Raw genomic sequence first — 21093 nt, 5'->3', positions numbered from 1 at the left:
GTCCATCATGGGAAGACCCACAAAAAAGTCTCAAGAGGCATTAGTCAAAAAGAAACAGGAGGTCTGCCATTTTAGTTTGAAGAGGACAATTCAGCAAAAATGATCTTGAAATTGTCTTACTTTGTCCGCATTACAAAAATCAGCCCCCAAAGCCAGTTTTAGGTAGGAACATGAAATTTGGTAGACATGTCTATCATAGGTAGACTCACAAAAAAGTCTGAGAAAACCATGTCAGAAAACGCTCAGTTTGGCTGCCATTTTGGATTGAAGAGGTCACTTTTTTGAAATAGGCTTAATTTCACTAGATTTAAAGAAAAAAAAACAGCCCCTGAAGCTAATTTGATTTCGCAACATGAAATTTGACTGATCTGTCCATCATTGGTAAACCCATAAAAAAGTGTCAAGGAGCATTAGCCATGTCATTTTATTCTGAAGAGGTCAATTTGGATGTTTATTATGAGTATATCCACGAAAAAGCCTCAAAAAGCTCTGCTTGAAAAGGAACGATTTGGCTGCCATTTTGGTTTGAAGAGGTCACGTTGGCAGAAACTTTTACATTTTTACTTAGCCATTGGAAATTTCTATCTATTATGCCCATGACTAAAAAGGTAGGAAGGCTGTTATTTTAGTTTGAAAACGTCACTTTGGCAAGAAGTCCGAAAATGTTCTTAGTTTCACCTTAATGAAAAAGTCCAGCCCTCAAAACCAGTTGGACTTAGCCATTTGAATTATGGTATGGATGTTTATTATGAGTAGACCTACAAAAATATCTCAAAAAGCCATGCTAAGATAATGCACGATTTGGCTGCCATTTTGGTTTGAAGAGGTCACTTGGCAGGAACAATTTGGAAATGTTCTTAATTTCACCCTACGACAAGCAACATGAAATTTGGTAGGCATGTCTACCATGACTAGACCCAGAAAAACACCTTCAAAAGTCTTACCTGAAAAGCTTCCCAATGCTATGTTCATTTTTGCCATTTTATTTATTTCATACGAAGAAAATAAGGATTATTTATTATTTTGCTGTCAGTCATTTGGTGTACTGTCAGATATCCACGAGTTGTATTAATATTCACATACAAAACCCTTAAACATGTAACCACAATATAAACATGAATTAATTCAGTTAAACATCTTTTAAACATCTCAACATCTGTTTGGCAACTCATTTCTATGAAAAACATGTTATCTCCAAATTGTCATGGAATGGTTGTATCGCAAATTCCACGTGTGGTCTCCGTGGCAACCAAGAACAAGTCTACCCGTCTTGAAGATCAAGGAGGCTGGACTTCTAACGGATCAGATCAGCGGACCGGATGAACGACGGGCTACCGGGCAAATCGATCAAGAAGGATGCGTCTGGGTGTGGGGAAAACACAAACACTAATTCGATTGATCGCACTAGTGTGTGTGAGGTTGCACGTGTTACCGAGATTCTGCAACGTGTGGCGAGCGGCGAGCTCTTTGGCGTCTTCCAGCTGTACACAAAAGGTATCAGGCAAGAAGCTGGTTCGTGTTAGCATCATCACCACCTACTCACACACAGAAACATGGGTCAATTACAGTAATTACCTAATTAAAAAGTATTGTGTTATTGTAAAATAGCGAAGCTTGGTGTCATTGAAGAACGATTGTAGTCCACGTTTCTAGTCCTGCTAAATATTACTTATTTATTTATTTAAAAGTCGTCACCTCATAGACAAGCAGGAGGTTCCCGTCCTGATCTGGTGAGGAGAGCAGCTTGTAATGTGGGGACGGCAAATTGTGCAGACCGCAATATAATTCCAGCAGGCTGACTGCCGAGGTGATCTGATCACGTTGGAGTTGCTGCAGACAGGTGTGGTAAAGCGGTGTGCCGGGAAAGAGCGGGAACACATCCTGGTTGGCTTTTACTGTAAAGAATTAGAGCTACGCTGAAACTAAAAATACTTTGACCTTGGCTGAGTTCACACGGACAAGATTTCCTCAAACCGATCAGTTTTCGCATTACAATCATAGATGGATAGGTGGACTCCTAGACTTCATAATGTATTGACGGGAAACTGGGTGCGGGGCCGATAAATAGGGGGCCTGCATTGTCGGCGAGGCCATCAAAGCTGACCGAGTGGAATCACAGACAAAGAGCTTTTTTCATTGAAAATTCTTGTGAATAAATGCTTCAGTCCCTGAATTCTTTATAGATATGGACGGAAAACACTCTCAATTCTTGGTTAAAAGCAAAAAAAAAAAACATGCAGTTCGCGTTTATTTTACGTAAATATGGCAAAGTACAATGCTAGTCTGTTAGTGGATGTAGATATTGGCCACCTGATGTAAACAAGCTTTTCCGGTAAAAATTCTTGTAAACAAATGCTTAACTCCCCGAATTCTTCATAGATATGGACGTAAAACACTCTCAATTCTTGGTTAAACGCAAAAGAAAACGTGCAGTTTGCGATTATTTTACGTAAATATGCCGAAGTACCGTATTGGCCCGAATATGAGAAGGCCCTGATTATAAGACGACCCCCTCTTTTTCAAGACTCGAGTTTGAAAACCGACTTTTTGAACAACAAATTAATTTTTATACAGTACATCCTAAACAAATGATTATAACAAAAATTTGAGAGAAAAAGCATGTTCTTTTGCCTCATTCAAATCTTAATATCTGAACATTTAAATATGTAAACTAAAGTGCAATCACATTCGTAAATGAATGGCTTCTGGTTTTTGAAATGTAAATAAACCAGTCTATTGTGATAAAACAACAACATTGCAATAACTGCATTAACCATCAAAGCGAAGGCTAACTGTAACTGTAGTCTTGAAACAAATCTGAATAAGGAAAAACATTGCAATAAAATAATGCAAACTGGTTAAACTGTAGCTGAGATCTGTCTTGACAGAACATCGCTTCAATGACATCTGGCGGCATCAAGCGTCGTGAATGGGTATAATGTCTGGACCGCGAAAATAAGACGACCTCCACTTTTTCAGTCTTATTTCAATGCAAAAAACACTGTCTTATATTCGGGCCAATACAGTACAATGCTAGTCTGTTTGTGAATGTAGCTAGCGGCCGCCTGATGTAAACAGCGCTTTTCCAGTGAAAATTATTTTGAATAAATGCTTAAATCCCTGAATTCTTCATTGATATTGTTGAAATTCGCCTCCCCAGACAAGCCGCATGGAAACAGCGACAGCTGAACAAAGTGCCGCTCTGCCGATGCTGCCTCCACGCGTTCATCTCTGATATTAACCCTTTGTACTGACTCCATGTTCCAAAAGTTTGAAAAAGACTCGCCAAAAGCAGGTTGACAATTTATTCGTCGACAATGGTCAAAAACAAGGCAAAAACAGACGACGGAGGGACAATTCTGGATCCAAAACAAGGCTACATGTTTCCGAGCAGCAAAATCTGTCTTATCTCAGTGTCCAGTGTTTTTTAAGTCCGTGGGCTGGCCGAAGGTGTGTCCAGGCGTTGCTTTGGGATCATCCCTCTCTGGCCGGTTTCGGGCTGTTTAGGTTCGTGCGTGGATGGGATGTGGTTGCCACAGCGACCGACGCTGGTCTTGACGTCACAAGCGCCTGCTATCAACTTTGTTATGCGGGCTGGCACTACTTGTTTTAGGACAAAGCGCGCTGGTCTTTGTCCTTGTTCCTTTGTCGGGAGGACTGATTGCCAGAGTTGGTGCGTCAATCTTGCTCGTGGCGCACATGTTTTGGGCTTCTGTGATAAGATGGCGTTGTGTATCTATTCTGTTTCTTTAAACTATGGTGTGCTATTTATTTTACATTAGGTGTGTTAGAGTAGTGCAGTCCTACAGTGAATATGAGAAATGATACTATTCCCTGATGGATTATGGATTATGTGTTCGAGTAATGCAAACAGTTAGACGGTGCCTACAAGAAACGGTACCATTTTTCCTTTTCCCCCTCATGAGCGCCGATAAGGTAATTCACTTTACTGTGTTCAAGGCCACTGAGTGGAGTCTGCCTAAACTATAGTTAAATGAATGTGTTATACTAATGCAAACAATTATATGGTGTGTGCGAGAACGGTACCTTTTCCCTTCAATATGGATGTAAAACACTCTTGATTCCTGGTAAAAAAAAAACAAAAACATGCAGTTAGCATTCATTTTACGTAAATATTGCGAACTATGATGCCAATGCAGTAGCGGCTAATTTCTCCCATTGATTTTTTTCACGTTTCAAAATGCATGCATGATACGAAAAATATAATAATTACCTTGAATCCTCGAACAAATCACTCCTGAGACAATCCTTTTTGTTTGTATGCGGTACAGCTTTCGTACAGTTTCAACAGAAATCCGGCCTTGGATCGCTCCGTGCGTGTTTGTGAATAGCTCCTCTTGATTAGAGGCGCAGTGCATGGCCGATCTGAGCCGTCAATATATTATGAAGTCAATGGTGGACTTTTTTTCAAGATCGGCCAATATCAACTGATATATATAGCCAAGTGCTGCAACAGTTAATCGATTAACTCGAATAATTCGATTATATATATATATATATATATATATATACATATATATATAAAAAAAACTTCAAATCAAATTTAGCTGTTTTGAGGATTTGTTTAATTAGAGTAGCATTTTAATGATTTATTTTGAAAGTGTTGCATTTACTTTTATTGATTTGGGTGGAGACACTCCCCTCTAGTGGCAACAGTCAATATGACTTAACTCGTCTAACATGGCTAAATCCAGCTGCTCCCTGTTAAGACCAACAAAAGGATTTAGGTTTTTGTTTGAGCTAATATGTTTATTCTCTATGCATTTGTAATTTAGTTTATTGAGCAGCCTATTGTGGGAATATGTGTTTGAAGGATAATTTGTCTGATTGTTTACCTGGGCCAGAAGAAAACTTGGAATTCCACTGGGAAGAAGGTGATTGAATGGTGGAATCCAGAGAAGAGCGCTCGTTCATTATCCCTCGGAGTGGGGTGGCTCCTCCTTCTGTCATGCTTCCAAAGTGACTTTTACTGCCTGATCTTCTACCCACCGCTTCCAGGTTTGTCTTGAAGAGTTTTATGTCTCCGATGTTTCCATGAGCTGTAGTCCTGTTCATGAGACCGGTAGCATCCATCTGGTGGCCGAAGTGACTCAAGGCATGGTTGGTGAATTTCTTCACTCGCCCCACCGCACCTGCTCCGACGTGCTCCAACTCTCGTTGAAGTGTTTCCTCTGTCGGGTTTTCCGATAGGTTACCTACCTGAAAAGTACACCAGACTCTCACAATAAGAGAATGTTGCGGTACAGCACAAAATTTGTTATGATGACTAGGGGTGCAAATCTCTGGGTACCTCACAATACGATGCGATTTGTCATACAAGGCAATAACGATGATCTCACAATATAGCGGTACAACAATTATAAATACATACACTGCTGGCCAAAAGTATTGGAACTGTTACATAATGGAATGGAATCCCACAGGACTCCTCGAGGCACACGGTCTTCTCCAGATCCACAAAACACATGTAGACTGGTTGGGCAAACTCCCATGCACCCTCTAGGACCACTGTTCATGGTTCACGATGACCGACGAAATTTTGACTATGTCGGTAAATTCGATTTTTTTAATGAAACAAAAAATTAAAGTCTTTTCAGCCCACTTTGACTATTTGTTGTTCATCTATGCTCATTCCCCTTTAATAAAGCAGCCAGTGTGCTTACGTGTAAAGTTACGTGGCTATCAGGTAAACAGACAAATAGAAGCCCGGTACGCTAACGCTAGCGGCTAAAGCTAGTAGTGAAATGGCTACTAGTAGCATTTCGAGTATAGCATTAGTCGAGGCTCATAGTGTGCTGTTGGTGCCAAGTAAGAACTCGACGTCGGATGTCTGGAAAAATTTTGGATTCGAGAAAGACAACGAACCTTGTAGCCCTACATCAGTTTGAAGGTCCATTTCATAGACAATATCTGGGAGCTGCAAAAATTCGCACATCTTCACGTTGCCCAGCGTTCTTAAGAACCCTCATTTAAATGTGCGTGTGGATGATAGGCCAAACCGTGGAAAAAGTTATTTTTTGCCAAATACCCTGCTACATGTAGACATGCCCTAAGACTGAGACGAAAATTAAAAAGACTGCTAAAAACCACACTGCTCTGTAATTGAATTCATTAAGACTTGACATACCTGGGAAACTTTGACTTGTTGCATAGTAGCTCTTTTCCCGTGTTTGGGCTTGGCCCAATTCACCATGTGGTTCTGGCCCCACAGCCTCATTCCTGCAAATCAAAGATAACAGTCAGGAACCTCACAAGTACATCTTCATCCTTAGCACTGCAGCTACGACAGAGTATTAGGGCTACATAAGGAAAGAAAAAAAAAAAAAAGGACTACGAGAGCAGTGCTGTTTTCGTCAACAATGACGATAACTGAAGTATTTCGTCGATGAACAATTTTTTAATGACAATGACGTGCTAAAAACGTGGCTTGGGAGACTAAACATTACGAGACGAATGCAGTGTGCAGAAATGCTTAAGACGGATAAGCGACACGGAAAACGAATGAATGACTGTATTAAACTAAGTTTGATTGCTGGCTATTCGTATCACATTCTGCCCAACAGATTATAATTATGCCTTATTTGCACATTGAGCTATAAGAGGTCTGTTGTGTCCTTTACTTGTACCTAAACCATGTTTGCTGTATGCAGGTAGCGTTCAAGACCACACTGTTAGTGTTTAGCAACATTAATACAACAAGGACCCTGTTTTTTCTACATCGATAGTATGTGTATTGTTAATCGATCTACTGGCTGCAATCAGTAACTCAAGTCCTCAAAAAATGGTCTGTTACAGTTGGTCGGGATCAATTAAAAAAATAAATAAAAACCTGAGGTAAAACCAGGGCGAGAGGCAGACGAACTAAAAAAAACAGGGCAATGATGCGACTAGCAACAAAGCGATATTCAAACTGTCAAATGGCAGCAAGTCAATATCTCGGCAAGCCGCTTAAGATCGGTTTAAAGACACTGCTGATGAGCTGGAATTTGGATACAGGTATGACGTCAGTAACTCATCCCACAGCTCTGTAACAAAACACTCTGACCAACAACAAAATCATGCCAGTCGTCATACTCGCTTTCCTTGCTAGCTAGTACAGCTACAGTTGGGCAAATAAGTATTTAGTCAACCACCAATTGTGCATGTTCTCCTACTTGAAAAGATTAGAGAGGCCTGTAATTGTCAACATGGGTAAACCTCAACCAAGAGAGACTGAATGTGAAAGAAAAAACAGAAAATCACATTGTTTGATTTTTAAAGAATTTATTTCTAAATTAGAGTGGAAAATAAGTATTTGGTCACCTACAAACAAGCAAGATTTCTGGCAGTCAAAGAGGTCCAACTTCTTCTAACGAGGCTCCGCTCGTTACCTGTATTAATGGCACCTGTTTTAACTCATTAGCGTTATAAAAGACAAGTGTCCACAACATCAGTCAGTCACACTCCAAACTCCACTATGGCCAAGACCAAAGAGCTTTCGAAGGACACCAGAGACAAAATTATTGACCTGCACCAGGCTGGGAAGACTGAATCTGCAATAGGTGAAACGCTTGGTGTAAAGAAATCAACTGTGGGAGCAATTATTAGAAAATGGAAGACATACAAGACCACTGATAATCTCCCTCGATCTGGGGCTCCATGCAAGATCTCACCCCGCGGCGCAAAATGATAACAAGAACGGTGAGCAAAAATCCCAGAACCACACGAGGGGGGGGGGGACCTAGTGAATGACCTACAGGGAGCTGGGACCACAGTAACAAAGGCTACTATCAGTAACACAATGCACCGCCGGGGACTCAAAATCCTGCACTGCCAGACGTGTCCGCCTGCTGAAGAAAGTACACGTCCAGGCCCGTCTGCGATTCGCTAGAGAGCATTTGGATGATCCAGAAGAGGACTGGGAGAATGTGTTATGGTCAGATGAAACCAAAATAGAACTTTTTGGTAGAAACACAGATTCTCGTGTTTGGAGGAGAAAGAATACTGAATTGCATCCGAAGAACACCATACCCACTGTGAAGCATGGGGGTGGAAACCTTATGCTTTGGGGCTGTTTTTCTGCAAAGGGACCAGGACGACTGATCTGTATAAACGAAAGAATGAATGGGGCCATGTATCGGGAAATTTTGAGTGAAAATCTCCTTCCATCAGCAACAGCATTGAAGATGAGACGTGGCTGGGTCTTTCAGCATGACAATAATCCCAAACACACAGCCAGGTCAACAAAGGAGTGGCTTCGTAAGAAGCATTTCAATATATGGAGTGGCCTAGCCAGTCTCCAGATCTCAACCCCTATAGAAAATCTGTGGAGGGAGTTGAAAGTCCGTGTTACCCAACGACAGCCCGAAAACATCACTGCTCTAGAGGAGATCTGCATGGAAGAATGGACCAAAATACTAGCAACATTGTGTGAAAAGCTTGTGAAGAGTTACAGAAAACAAAGTGTACATAACAAAGTATTGAGATGAACTTTTGGTATTGACCAAATACTTATTTTTCCACCATGATTTACAAATAAATCCTTTAGAAATCAAACAATGTGATTTTCTGTTTTTTTTTTTCTACATTCTGTCTCTCATGGTTGAGGTTTACCCATGTTGACAATTACAGGCCTCTCTAATATTTTCAAGTGGGAGAACTTGGAAAATTAGTGGTTGACTAAATACTTACTTGCCCCACTACATTCTCCCAGGACAGCACAGCCTGCATTGCACGCATAAAACATTGCCCCCTCCTTAGGTCAAAACATGAACTGTATATTATAGATTTTTAAATGCATGGCAATATTCAAGTTTCTAATAACATATTTTAGTAAAACAGAACAATTCTGGCTTATTAGAGCCTACAAGTCTTTAAGACAGTGGTACCCTTTAAATTTGAATTATGTAAGTTAAGCACATTGATACTAGAGGTGTGCAAAATTTCCGATTCTTAGATTATTCGCGATTCGGCCGTGGAAGATTCGAGAACGATTCACAAACATCCAAATTCCGATTATTGAAATATGCCAAGTAAAGCGGAAGTACAACACACTCAGCGCGCCGCGCGGTCTTCGGGACGGAACGGAGCGGGAGTAGCTAAACATCATGCTTCTCATTAACCGGCCCCTAGGGTAATGCCAACGCTCAACTCACGGCTCTAGCTCAACTCATGCCGCGAGATAAAAAAAACACAACAACATACCTGACTGCTGCCACAAGTACAGCTAAGCTACATAATGTTACGGTAGATATAATTTATATAGGACTAGATGCAATATAGACTCGGTAGCGGTAGCAGCACATCTGCAAAAAGCTAGATGCGGGCGTTAGTAAACGGCCGCCATCTTAAAGCAGTACACTTCCCTGCAATGCTGTTGTAGCGAACCTTCCAAGCAAACCTAATTAACTTTTTATCTAAAATACTCCTAAATCGGTAAAATATTGACTTGAATCTATCTTTAAAATAGTTTTAAAACTTTCACATGTCAAAAGTAGACAAAAGGGAAATTATGGAATAACGGGAGCAATTTTAACAACTTTAACGGTTGATTCACAACATTAAATTAATTGAATGTAGTTTAAAGCTGCTGATACAGAATGGGGACTGGAATTTTTTTATTTAATGTTATTTTTGTATATTTGTTTACTGCTATATGTTAACATGATACTGAAATAGTAGTTTGGTTTAGCCTGAGAGTATTTTTGAACAATTTTGGAACTAATGTACAAAACTTTAAAAAAATAAAAAATAAAAAAAGGAGGGGGTGCATCAATAATCGTTTTATAATCAAATCGGAGCCTCTGAATCATAATCGTAATCGAATCGTTAGGTGCCCAAAGATTCCCAGCTCTAATTGATACATTTGAAACTTAGAGCAATTGCAAGCGATTGGATCTTTGGAGCACTTAACAGCACTAGTGTTACAATTTTATAAAATAATGGGACAGAAATCACAGATTTTTTTTTTTTTTTTTTTTACAAAAAAGTGGGTTAACTACAACTTCACAGTGCAAAAATGTGATTAACTGCGATTAAAACTTTTAATTACTTGGCAGCACTAATTTATACTAATAGTTTGGTGTCGCTCTAAATTTTATTTGTTCATTTAAAAAAATATATTCATGGATTTACAATTGCAACTGGTCATACTGGCCGAGTAGAAAACTTACTACTGATTAATTCTCGTCGAGCCAACGCGGCCTCCTTGTGCGTCTCATACTGAAGAAATGCGAAACCTCGGTTTTTGCCAGTAGCGCTTGGATACACGGTGACTTCCTGCAGTCCCTCTGTCACCTATAAGGTCAACGTAAGACGTAAGAACCGTGCTGCATTTATTCCAATAAATCTTCATTTGTACCTTCTTGACCTCCTCCGAGATCTCCTCCTTACTCTTGTCTTTGGGAATGTTCCCAAGGAAGAGGCGGCAATTATTCAGAGAGGCGCACACACCAATAAACTTCCCTGGACGAACCTCGTGATGGTTCAGCATCTGGATCGCTAAAAGGGCCTCCTCCCTAGAACACGGTTAGCATTATCATTGACACAGACCTCGAAAAATCTTCTCCACAGATGGGAGAGTTGAAACGTGATACTATCGAGTTCCATATTTGTGGTTACTTTTTGGTGTACATAACAAAGGCGTAGCCTCGGTTCTCTCCGCTGAATTCCATCATCAGCCTCAGCTCGTAGATGGTTCCAGCCCTTCCGACCAGGGGGACAAGCTCATCTTCATACATGTCTCTGGGAATGTTTCCCACGAACACCTCGCACTCGATCCGAGGCGCCGGACCTTCCCATTCTACAGGTAAAAAATAGAGTCATGAGTAACTACACGCATGTGCAAGGAATTTAGAACAAGGGTGTCAAACATACAGGTGGTCCAATCTGGCTCAACAGTTTCAGCTCACTGATATTTTAAAAGTAAAATATCTAAAATGAGACATTAATTGAATTGCCATGAATGTGGCCCGCGAACCAAAATGAGTTTGACACCGCTGATATAGAGCATGTTAGTCATTTACGCTCACCAGGTGGCGGTCCGCCATACTTCCTCTGTCCATTGGCCTGCAGAATATCATATCCTGTCTTGTTCATGAGCGCCAGTAAGGCCATCTGCCTGGACAGCGACTTCTTCAACTCTTCTGCACCCTTCACAGGGATGTCCTCCCCTGATGATGCAGCCATCTGTCCAGCCAGGTCTTGGTAGCACCCTGAAATAGTTTTTTTTTTTTGTAATATATTGTATACTGTAAGTAGATACAATGGGGCAAACAAATATTTAGTCAACCACTAATTGTGCAAGTTCTCCCACTTGAAAATATTAGAGGCCTGTAATTGTCAACATGGGTAGACCTCAACCATGAGAGACAGAATGTGGGGAAAAAAAACAGAAAATCACATTGTTTGATTTTTAAAGAATGTATTTGCAAATCATGGTGGAAAATAAGTATTTGGTCAATACCAAAAGTTCATCTCAATACTTTGTTATGTAATAACTTTGTTGGCAATAATGGAGGCCAAACGTTTTCTGTAACTCTTCACAAGCTTTTCACACACTGTTGCTGGTATTTTGGCCCGTTCCTCCATGCAGCTCTCCTCTAGAGCAGTGATGTTTTGGGGCTGTCGTTGGGGAACACGGACTTTCAACTTCCTCCACAGATTTTCTATGGGGTTGAGATCTGGAGACTGGCTAGGCCACTCCAGGACCTTGAAATGCTTCTTACGAAGCCACTCCTTTGTTGCCCTGGCTGTGTGTTTGGGATCATTGTTATGCTGAAATACCCAGCCACGTCTCATCTTCAATGCCCTTGCTGATGGATGGAAATTTTCACTCAAAATCTCTCGATACATGGCCCCATTCATTCTTTTCTTTACACAGATCAGTCGTCCTGGTCCCTTTGCAGAAAAACAGCCCCAAAGCATGATGTTTCCACCCCCATGCCTCACAGTGGGTATGGTGTTCTGCGGATGCAATTGAGTATTCTTTCTCCTCCAAACACGAGAACCTGTGTTTCTACCAAAAAGTTCTATCTTGGTTTCATCTGACCATAACACATTCTCCCAGTCCTCCAAAGTTGATGTCTTTACACCAAGCGTTTCACCTATTGCAGATTCAGTCTTCCCAGCCTGGTGCAGGTCTACAATTCTGTCACTGGTGTCCTTCGACAGCTCTTTCGTCTTGGCCATAATGGCGTTTGGAGTGTGACTGACTGAGATTGTGGACACCAGTCTTTTATACCGATAATGAGTTAAAACAGGTGCCATTATTACAGGTAACGAGTGGAGCCTCGTTAGACCTCGTTAGAAGAAGTTAGACCTCTTTGACAGCCAGAAATCTTGCTTGTTTTTAGGTGACCAAATACTTATTTTCCACTCTAATTTGGAAATAAATTCTTTAAAAAATCAAACAATGTGATTTTCTGGGTTTTTTTCCACATTCTGTCTCTCATGGTTGAGATTTACCCATGTTGACAATTACAGGCCTCTCTAATCTTTTCAAGTAGGAGAACATGCACAATTGGTGGTTGACTAAATATTTATTTGCCCCACTATAGTATTTAGGCTGAAATTTTTCAGAATTTCTTAACTTGATTAGTTGGATGAAAAAATTAAATTCCAATTATATACACTACCATTCAAAAGTTTGGGGTCACCCATACAATTTTTTGTTTTCCTTCATAAGTCACACTTTTTTTTTTTAAATGAGTTTCAAAATGAATAGAAAATATAGTCAAGACATTGACAAGATTGGAAATTTATTTGAAATAATCATTTTCTCCTTCAGACTTTGCTTTTATCAAAGAATGCTCATTTTGCACCAATTACAGCTTTGCAGACCTATGGTGTACTAGTTGTTCATTTGTCGAGAAGAAGAGAAAGAAGGTAAGAGAAACTTCACTCCACGCTTCCAGAAGCACCTCCCACAAGTTGGATTGGCTTGATGGGCACTTCTTGCGTACCACACGGTCAAGCTGCCCCCACAACAGCTGCTCAATGGGTTTGAGATCTGTTGACTGTGCTGGCCACTCCATTACAGATAGAATACCAGATGCCTGCTTCTTTCCTGAATAGTTCTAGCATAATTTGGAGGTGTGCTTTGGGTCACTGTGATGTTGTAGGATGAAACTGAGTCCAATCAAGCGTTGTCAACAGAGTGTTGCAAAATTGAGTGATAGCCTTCTTTATTTAAAACCCCTTTGATCTTGCACAAATCTCCCACTTTACCAGCACCAAAGCAACCCTAGACCATCACATTACCTTCACCATTGTTGACAGATGACATCAGGTACTCTTCCAGCATCTTTTCAGTTGTTTTGTGTGTCACAAATGTTCTTTTCTTTGATCCAAACTACAAACACCTCAAATAAAGCTTTTTCCTTTGCCACGCTGCCCTGAAAACCAGCATCCCGGACTCGTCTCTTCACTGTCGACATTAACACTGGCGTTTTACGGGTACTATTTAAAGAAGCTGCTAGATGAGGACCTGCGAGGCATCTATTTCTCAAACTACAGACTCTTATGTACTTGTTTTCTTGCTCGGTTGTGCAGCGGGGCCTCCCGCTTCTCTTTCTACTCTGGTTAGATTTTGTTTGTGCTGCTCTCTGAAGGGAGTGGTACACAGCATTATAGGAAATATTCAATTTCTTGGAGATTTCTCTCATGGAATCGCCTTCATTTCTCTGAACAGATTGTCGAGTTTCATGTGAAAGTTGTCTTTTTCTAGCCATTTTGAGAGTTTAATTAAACCTACAAAGGTGATGCTTCGGATACCCAATTAGCTCAAAGGAAGATCAGTTTTATAGCTTCTCTAACCAGCTAAACTGTTTTGAGCTGTGCCAACATAATTGCACAAGGTTTTCCAACCATTTTTTATCCTTCTAAGGCAACTACCAAGCACAAGGTACCATTAGAACACTGGAGTGATGTTTGCTGTAAATGGGCTTCTTTGCAAAACTACGTAGATATTGCATTAAAACCGGACGTTTCCAGCTAGAGTAGTCATTTACCACATTAATAATGTATAGAGTGTTTTTCTGATTAGTTTAATGTTATTTCCATTGAAAAAAGCTGTGCTTTTCTTTCAAAAAAGGAGGAAATTTCTACGTGACCCTGAACTTTTGAAAGGTAATGTACATGAGCTTTATTATTCCGTATTGGCCGGAATATAAGACGGCCCTGATTATAAGACGACCCCCTCTTTTTCAAGACTCAAGTTTGAGAAAAAGACTTTTTGAACATTCAATTAATTTTTATAGAGAAAATAATTACAGTACATCCGAAACAGATGATTATAATAATATATTTGAGATAAAAGGGATGTTATTTTGCCTCATTCAAATCTTAATATCTGAACATTTTAATATGTAAACTAAAGTGCAATCACATTTGTAAATGAATGGCTTCTAGTTTTTGAAATGTAAATGAACCAATCTATTGTGATAAAACAACAAAATTGCAATAACTGCATTAAGCATCAAAGTGAAGTCTAACTGTAACTGTAGTTTTGAAACAAATCTGAATAAGGAAAAACATTGCAATAAAATAATGCAAACTGGTGAAACTAAAAAGAGTAGCTGGGATCTGTCATGACAGAACATCGCTTCAATAATATCTGGCGCCATCTAGCGTCGTGAATGCGGAGAGTAGCTGAGATCTCTCAAGACAGAACATCGCTTCAATAATATTTGGCGCCATCTAGCGTCGTGAATGGGTATAATGTCTAGACCGCGAATATAAGACGACCCCCCCCTTTTTCAGTGTTATTTCAATGCAAAAAACACCGTCGTATATTCGGGCCAATACGGTAATAGAGACTTGAAAAAAAAAAACGCCTTTAGCTGCAAACCGGCGGCTTTCTGTGATCCCAACCCCAAATGCTCTCTTGTGACAAGTCTTGAAACTATCATCACATAAAGTTTGTTGTACACCCCAATTTCAAGGTCATAGTCTTGTTTTGAAGCTGACAAAATGGCGGAGCCACTTATGCTTATTTCAAAGACATTGAGGTTAGGTAAAGTCCCTAATTGGATGATATGAATAATGGGGACTTTTCAAAGTGATAATGGATGATGAAAAATGACATAAAGATGGGATTTTTACCTGCTAGGTTGTTGTTTACATGTTGTATATACCATATAAACCCTACTCCCAAGACGTCACAACCACGCCTCCGCGCCATGTTGTCCGTCTACTCGTCGGGTTTTAGCGTTACAGCTACGTTAATTCCTCCTATTATGGCGTGTTTTTCTGCTCGTTAACATTAATAATCAAAATGGTGAAGGCGTGTGTGGCGGTTGGTTGCAATAACAGAGAATATAGACGGAGAGACTTGAAGTTCTACCGTATTCCGAGAGACCCGGAGAGGAGAGCGAGATGGACTGCTGCAATTCGACGAGAAAACTGGGCTCCAAACGATTACCACAGATTATGTAGTAGTCATTTTATATCTGGTAAGATGCATTTAATATATATTTAGAGGATTTTGGGCTGACAACCACAATTAAGATCATTGCGAGGCTAATCGCCGACAACATACAGTTTCAAATTCAAGATGCTTATTTCTTCCAGCATCATTACATTTTGAATAATATTTAGCTGGTACCAAGTGACGGATCGTCTACGGATCATCAGTTAAACAGGTGTGTCCACCAGATTTGGTGTGGTAAAAATGCGGGGGGGGCTACCTTGGCTGATTTACACAGAACAATATATTTAAACAAATTTTAGCAAGCCCTTCTGTGTGTCACATTTGCTTTATTATTTTTTTTAATTCATAATTTCAACAGTCTCGTCTTTGTGGCTTTCTCTTTCGACACTCAGACTCTTGCGAAATACTGCTGCTGTGAAAAAATAAACTAGCTTCAAGTTGCTATAATTTCTCACTGCGTATCTTCCCTGTAATGTTGTCGTACATGTCGGCGTGTCTTGTTTAGTCATATTGCGTCACATCGAACTCTTTGAAAACAGCGACTGTCTCTTTGCAAATGAGGCAGACACAGTTGTTGCGTGTTTTATTGAAGAAATAGTCCAATATCCACCTATCCTTGAAGCGTCGGCCATCGCAGTCAACTTTTTTTTTTAATTGATTGTCGCCATTTTAGAAAATTGGAAGTAAAGGGTCACGCAGGGTAATGTTGCTTAGAGTGCTGCTCTTAAAGTTTTTCAAACTTTCGTGAGAATAGGCTGATTTTGTGTGGACAAGATAGTTGTAGATATCAGGGTAGCAGATGTCAGGCAGAGAGGGCGAAGACAGCGGGTCGAAAAATATCGATTTAGGCATCAAATATGGATCTGGCGAATGGATAGACTGAAGCTTTTCCACATAACGCCTTTTATGCAACGCATTCAATGAGTTTACAGCGTCTGAAAGCACCGGGACATCCATGAATTGCACAATAAATTGCACGACAAATTGAAACCATTGAGAATACGGATGAACACAGACGGACAATATGGCGGCCGGATACAGCGACACGTCATTTTGTGACGTTGGTGAGTAGGGTCTATACACTCACGTATAGGTCGCTCCGGCAGATAGGTCACGCCACAAGTTTTTTGGTTAGGTTATTCAGTTTTTGATTTAAAACAAAAAATGACTGAGTTATAGCTTAAAACATTCAGAATCTACTATAATTCATACTTATTTGAATCACAAAAAGTAATTGGGCGACATCATTGGGTCAATTATTGGTGCACTTTTTCTGCTATAATTTTCTAATTGGAATTTTTGAATGGAATAAAAATGGACATCATTGAGTCTGTGAGCAATGTATGATTCTAGAAAAAAATTGTGAAAAAGCTGACTTCTTAATTTTTGTCCAATTGCTTAATTAAACGGTACACATCAATAGTTTTCAACTTAAGAGCTAAATTGACATTTCAACCCGTTTTATTTCATTTCAACATGTTGCTCTTACTGATTCATTACTGTTGCGGGCGAGTTCTACTTATTAGATTTATTGTCACTTATAACCTGTAATAAGTTCGTTTGGTTCCATATTCCGTCAGAAATATTGCTATAGGCCTACGTGAAATCGGTTTTACGCCTAGTAAATGTGCTTTAGAGCATTATGGACTGACACATTACCTCGAATTTCTCTTCACAAAATGTCGGTATACGACTCCTGCGATAGCGCAGAAAATGTAAGATAAATGAATAAACTTTCATTAAAGATGCACAACGTAAAAAAAAAAAAACCTCACGATATAATATTTTATACCAGAACCGGTGGTTAATTTTAGTTAGGAGGCTCCTGTTATGCTAACATGCTAACGGTTAGCTTAGCCCATTTTTTTCCTAAACGATATTTATTAAGACTAACAAAACACTTACCACTATTGTCTTCCGCCATTAATTTGAAGTTATTTTTCTTTACACTCTGAAACAAATTTAAACACAAAAAAGGCGACAGTTTGAAAATATTTTCGTAAAATCTCGTCTAATCTTTAACTAAGGAGTCCCTCAAAGGTGTTGACCAATCAAATGTCCGAAACTTTGATTGACATGAATGTGAGAGAATCAGAAGTTGGGACCAAACAGCACAGCGGGAATTTCATGTTCAATACTTTAACAATACAAATCATGCCTTGAGAAGAAATTAAAGAATTCCCATTTGCGAATTTTGACAAAAACATTTAGCAAAAATGCCAAGAAATGGTGTGCAAGTCAAAGAAGTAGATTGAGTAAAACACACATTCACAGTAAATGAAAACAATGTAAGTAGTAGTAGCTGATGGGCTGTGCCTGTTAATAAATAGCACAAGGGAGTCATCTAGTGGTGAAATTAATGACAAGAAAGCTTTCTGAAATACGCATTATATGATCCAAATGTAATTATTAGAATGTATTTATTCTATTTTGAAGTCGTCAGTGACAGAGTTGACATATATTGCTGTTTGCGTGTACTTTGTCTGCTTGTAGTTACTATATAAAAAGTGTGGGAGCTTGACCAACCTGCATTCATGACAGCATAACATCTACTTAATACAATAACTGTAAAGTTAAATGGGAAATTTTAGCTTTTTGGAGGGAAGTTATGAGTTGGCAAAGGCACCAGGTGTTTATAATGACCAGTACATGGCGTGTGCCCGTCTGTGAGTGCTCTGTGACGGAGGAGGGGCTCAGCAGCACCTGCTGCTCTTTAGGGAAAGAAAATGGAGTGCCACAAGTCAAGTCTCCAAACACAAGCAGCTATAATAAAATAATAATTAAAAAAAAAAAAAAAAAAAACTACCAGATATAGGAGCTCAATTTTTCGGTAGTTATTTTTAGCAAAGCAAGTGTTGCTATAGAATGATTATGAAAGTCTCTGGTTCAACTCAGAACAATGGAATGAAAATTCAAAAATGCCTCTCGCAGTCCATGCCGACTGAGCCCTGCCCACTACCCATAGACCCCCAGAGACACACAGTGTCCGATGGGCGGGATAAACCCATCTTTTAGCCAATGACTCATCTCATTTCGCTCTAGTCATGTATATGTCATACATATATATATATATATATATATATATATATATATATATATATACAGTGTGTATAAACGCTATTGGGAAAAAATATTAGGGCTGCAGCTATCGATAATTTTAGTAGTCGATTAATCCATGAATTAGTTACTTCGAATAATCGAGTAATCGGATAAGGAACATAAAAAATTAAAATACCTGAATCAAACCTCAAACGGTATGAAAAAATAAATAAATGAGGATCTAAGTCCCAGAAAAGAACAATTGGCTAACTTACATAGTAAAAATCAGCTAGCTTAAATGCTATAAAATGCTAACGTTTTTTTGGAAATGCTATTAACAAATCATTCATATACATATTCCCACAAAAACGGCTAAATACATCTATAAACTTGAGAACACATTAAAAAAAACATTAGCTCAAACAAAAACTTACCTTATGTTTGTCTTAACAGGGAGCAGCTGGATTCAGCCATGTTAACTGAGTAATGTCATATTCACTGTTGCCACTAGAGGGCGGTTAATCCACCCAAATTATTAAAACTAAATGTATTACTTTCAAAACAAGCTATTACAATGCCCGTTTAATTAAACGAATACTTGAGCAGCAATCGGTCTTTGTCAGTCACGTGCCCAAACTAGCGGACACGCCCCCATGCGCCATTTTGAGTGTATCACGGATGTAAACAAACCAGAACAGGAGTAGCTCCGACGCCACTTTACTGCCTCCAACTTCATCGCTGGATATAAAAAAGTCCCTCGTTTACGGAATCAGTGCTTACATTTTAAAAACTATAAATCTCTCGAAGCTCACGGACATTTAACGAATGGCTCGGTGCATTATCTTCGCATTTCGACCGCAGGACTGCGACAACACAGTCGTCACTCGTTGCTACTCTCAGAAACATGATACAGCTCTTACTTGAACATCCTTGAACTTGAATTGTACCTTGAATATCAGCTTAAACATCACATGACTAAAACAGGTGAAGGAACTGTCATAATGACATGCAAATTCATGTATATTGGACAATATATTGTTTCAGTGTTGACATTGCCATGCAAAGATGTGCAATTCTCTCAATGCAAGACTTATCATGTGAAGTGGGATAAATTTACTTGAACACGTTATTCTACAACTAGTGTTATTTTACTTCATATGCACGTTTTATATTTCCTTGTATTGCTATTTTCTGTTTACCATTGTGCTGCTGCTGTGTTTTGATTGAGAATTTTAGTAAAAATTATAAATCAAAAAAAAAGTAAACCTGTCAAACATCTCGTTTTGTTAGCAAACATTGTATTTCCTATTCAGTGTTTATCTCCACAAAATTGTTTGAATGTAATTAGTAAAAAAAAAAAAAAAAAAGTACTTTTCATTATCAAAACCAACACTAGTGTTTTACGTACCTAAGAGAGGCAAGGAGTCAAGACTTCAAAATTGTCACTGACATACTTTATTAAACAGGTTTAAGTCATCTACAAACGTATAAAAAAACTGCTTGTACAAACACTACGAAAAGAAAATTGTACTATACTACTGTTGGGCAATGGCTTATCAGGGCACAGCAGAAAGTGACCTTATCCAACATTGTGGCTTCTTCACCTTCACATGGAAGAATCATGTTTATGGGTATGGTTCCTGTTAAGATCTTATACTTCTGACAAACATTTCCGATGACCCTTTCAACATGGATTCTCAAATGTGCTGACGGCGGCCTTTTGTAAATGCTGGGAGTTTGACATCTGAACACTACATGCCCACACATTCTTGTATGTCAAAACCTCTGTCAGCCAAGATAATGTCCCCAGGTAACAAATTATCAAAAAAAAAATCACTGTTCAGGGTTATATGTTTGTCACTTGTACGCCCTCCCCAGCCTTTTGATAAGAAACAAATTACTCCCTTGGGTGTAATACATATTAAATACTTCATAGTGTGGTGGTGCTTGTAGCTGGAAAACATTTGGGCACGTGCTTTCAGATTTGATGGGTTTTCTGTGACAATTTCAAAACGGTCAATAATCACAGTCTGTGTCACATCCTGATTGGTGTTGTGCGTCTCATCCTCTGTGATTAGCTGATCACCTTCTTCTCCAGCTTCATGTGTCCCCTCTTCAGTCTGTAGCTGACCACTTTCTTCTCCAGCGTCAGGTGTCCCTTCCTCATTCTGTTGGTGACTGTTTATTTCACCAGGCTCAGATGGTCCCTCCTTGGTCTGCAGCTCTTCAATGTTTGCATCCTGCTGGACCCCCATCTCTGGTGCTTGCAGTGTCTCTTTCCGTAGCTGCTCACGTTCGTCTTGCAGAGCGTGCAGTGTTTGTCGGTGTAACAGATGTGTGTCCCAGATGTAGGGATGGTGTCCAGTCTGTGTCAGTCTCCATCATTTCATAAACTGGTTCCCCTGCAATCACAGGTTTTATTTAGAAAGCTCGGTAAGATTGGATATTTCCATGGCATTTCACTTTCGTAAACAATCAGACATGCTACCATCCCATCAGATCTCTCAGATCACAAAAGGAAATCTCGCGCATTGATAAATATTTCTGTGCATTTTTGCTGTTTATCATTTAAATCATTCACTCTATAATGTTTTTATAAACGATGACTGAATAAATCAAACACT

General features: G+C 39.4%; 1 protein-coding gene across 2 annotated transcripts; it reads right to left on the bottom strand.

Annotated features, from left to right (window-relative positions):
• Positions 1–984: 984 nt before the first annotated feature.
• LOC130922101 (probable RNA-binding protein 46) lies at positions 985–17476 on the bottom strand. Of its 2 annotated transcripts, none has more exons than XM_057846625.1 (10): positions 17336–17476; positions 11031–11213; positions 10621–10801; positions 10361–10517; positions 10173–10296; positions 6149–6240; positions 4857–5220; positions 1696–1895; positions 1433–1481; positions 985–1362 (listed from the first exon to the last, which is right to left on the bottom strand). In XM_057846625.1, the coding sequence occupies exons 1-10, from the start codon at positions 17352–17354 to the stop codon at positions 1295–1297; spliced, it is 1437 nt and encodes a 478-aa protein (XP_057702608.1). In that variant the 5' UTR covers positions 17355–17476; the 3' UTR covers positions 985–1294. The 2 variants fall into 2 exon arrangements, with proteins under 2 accessions (XP_057702608.1, XP_057702607.1); XM_057846624.1 differs by having other exon boundaries at positions 987–1362; positions 1433–1535.
• Positions 17477–21093: the final 3617 nt, after the last annotated feature.

Source organism: Corythoichthys intestinalis, chromosome 9, assembly GCF_030265065.1.
Source record: "Corythoichthys intestinalis isolate RoL2023-P3 chromosome 9, ASM3026506v1, whole genome shotgun sequence".
NCBI lineage: Eukaryota > Metazoa > Chordata > Actinopteri > Syngnathiformes > Syngnathidae > Corythoichthys > Corythoichthys intestinalis.
Note: the sequence above shows the minus strand (reverse complement) of the source record. Positions and strands in the feature narration are given on the sequence as shown.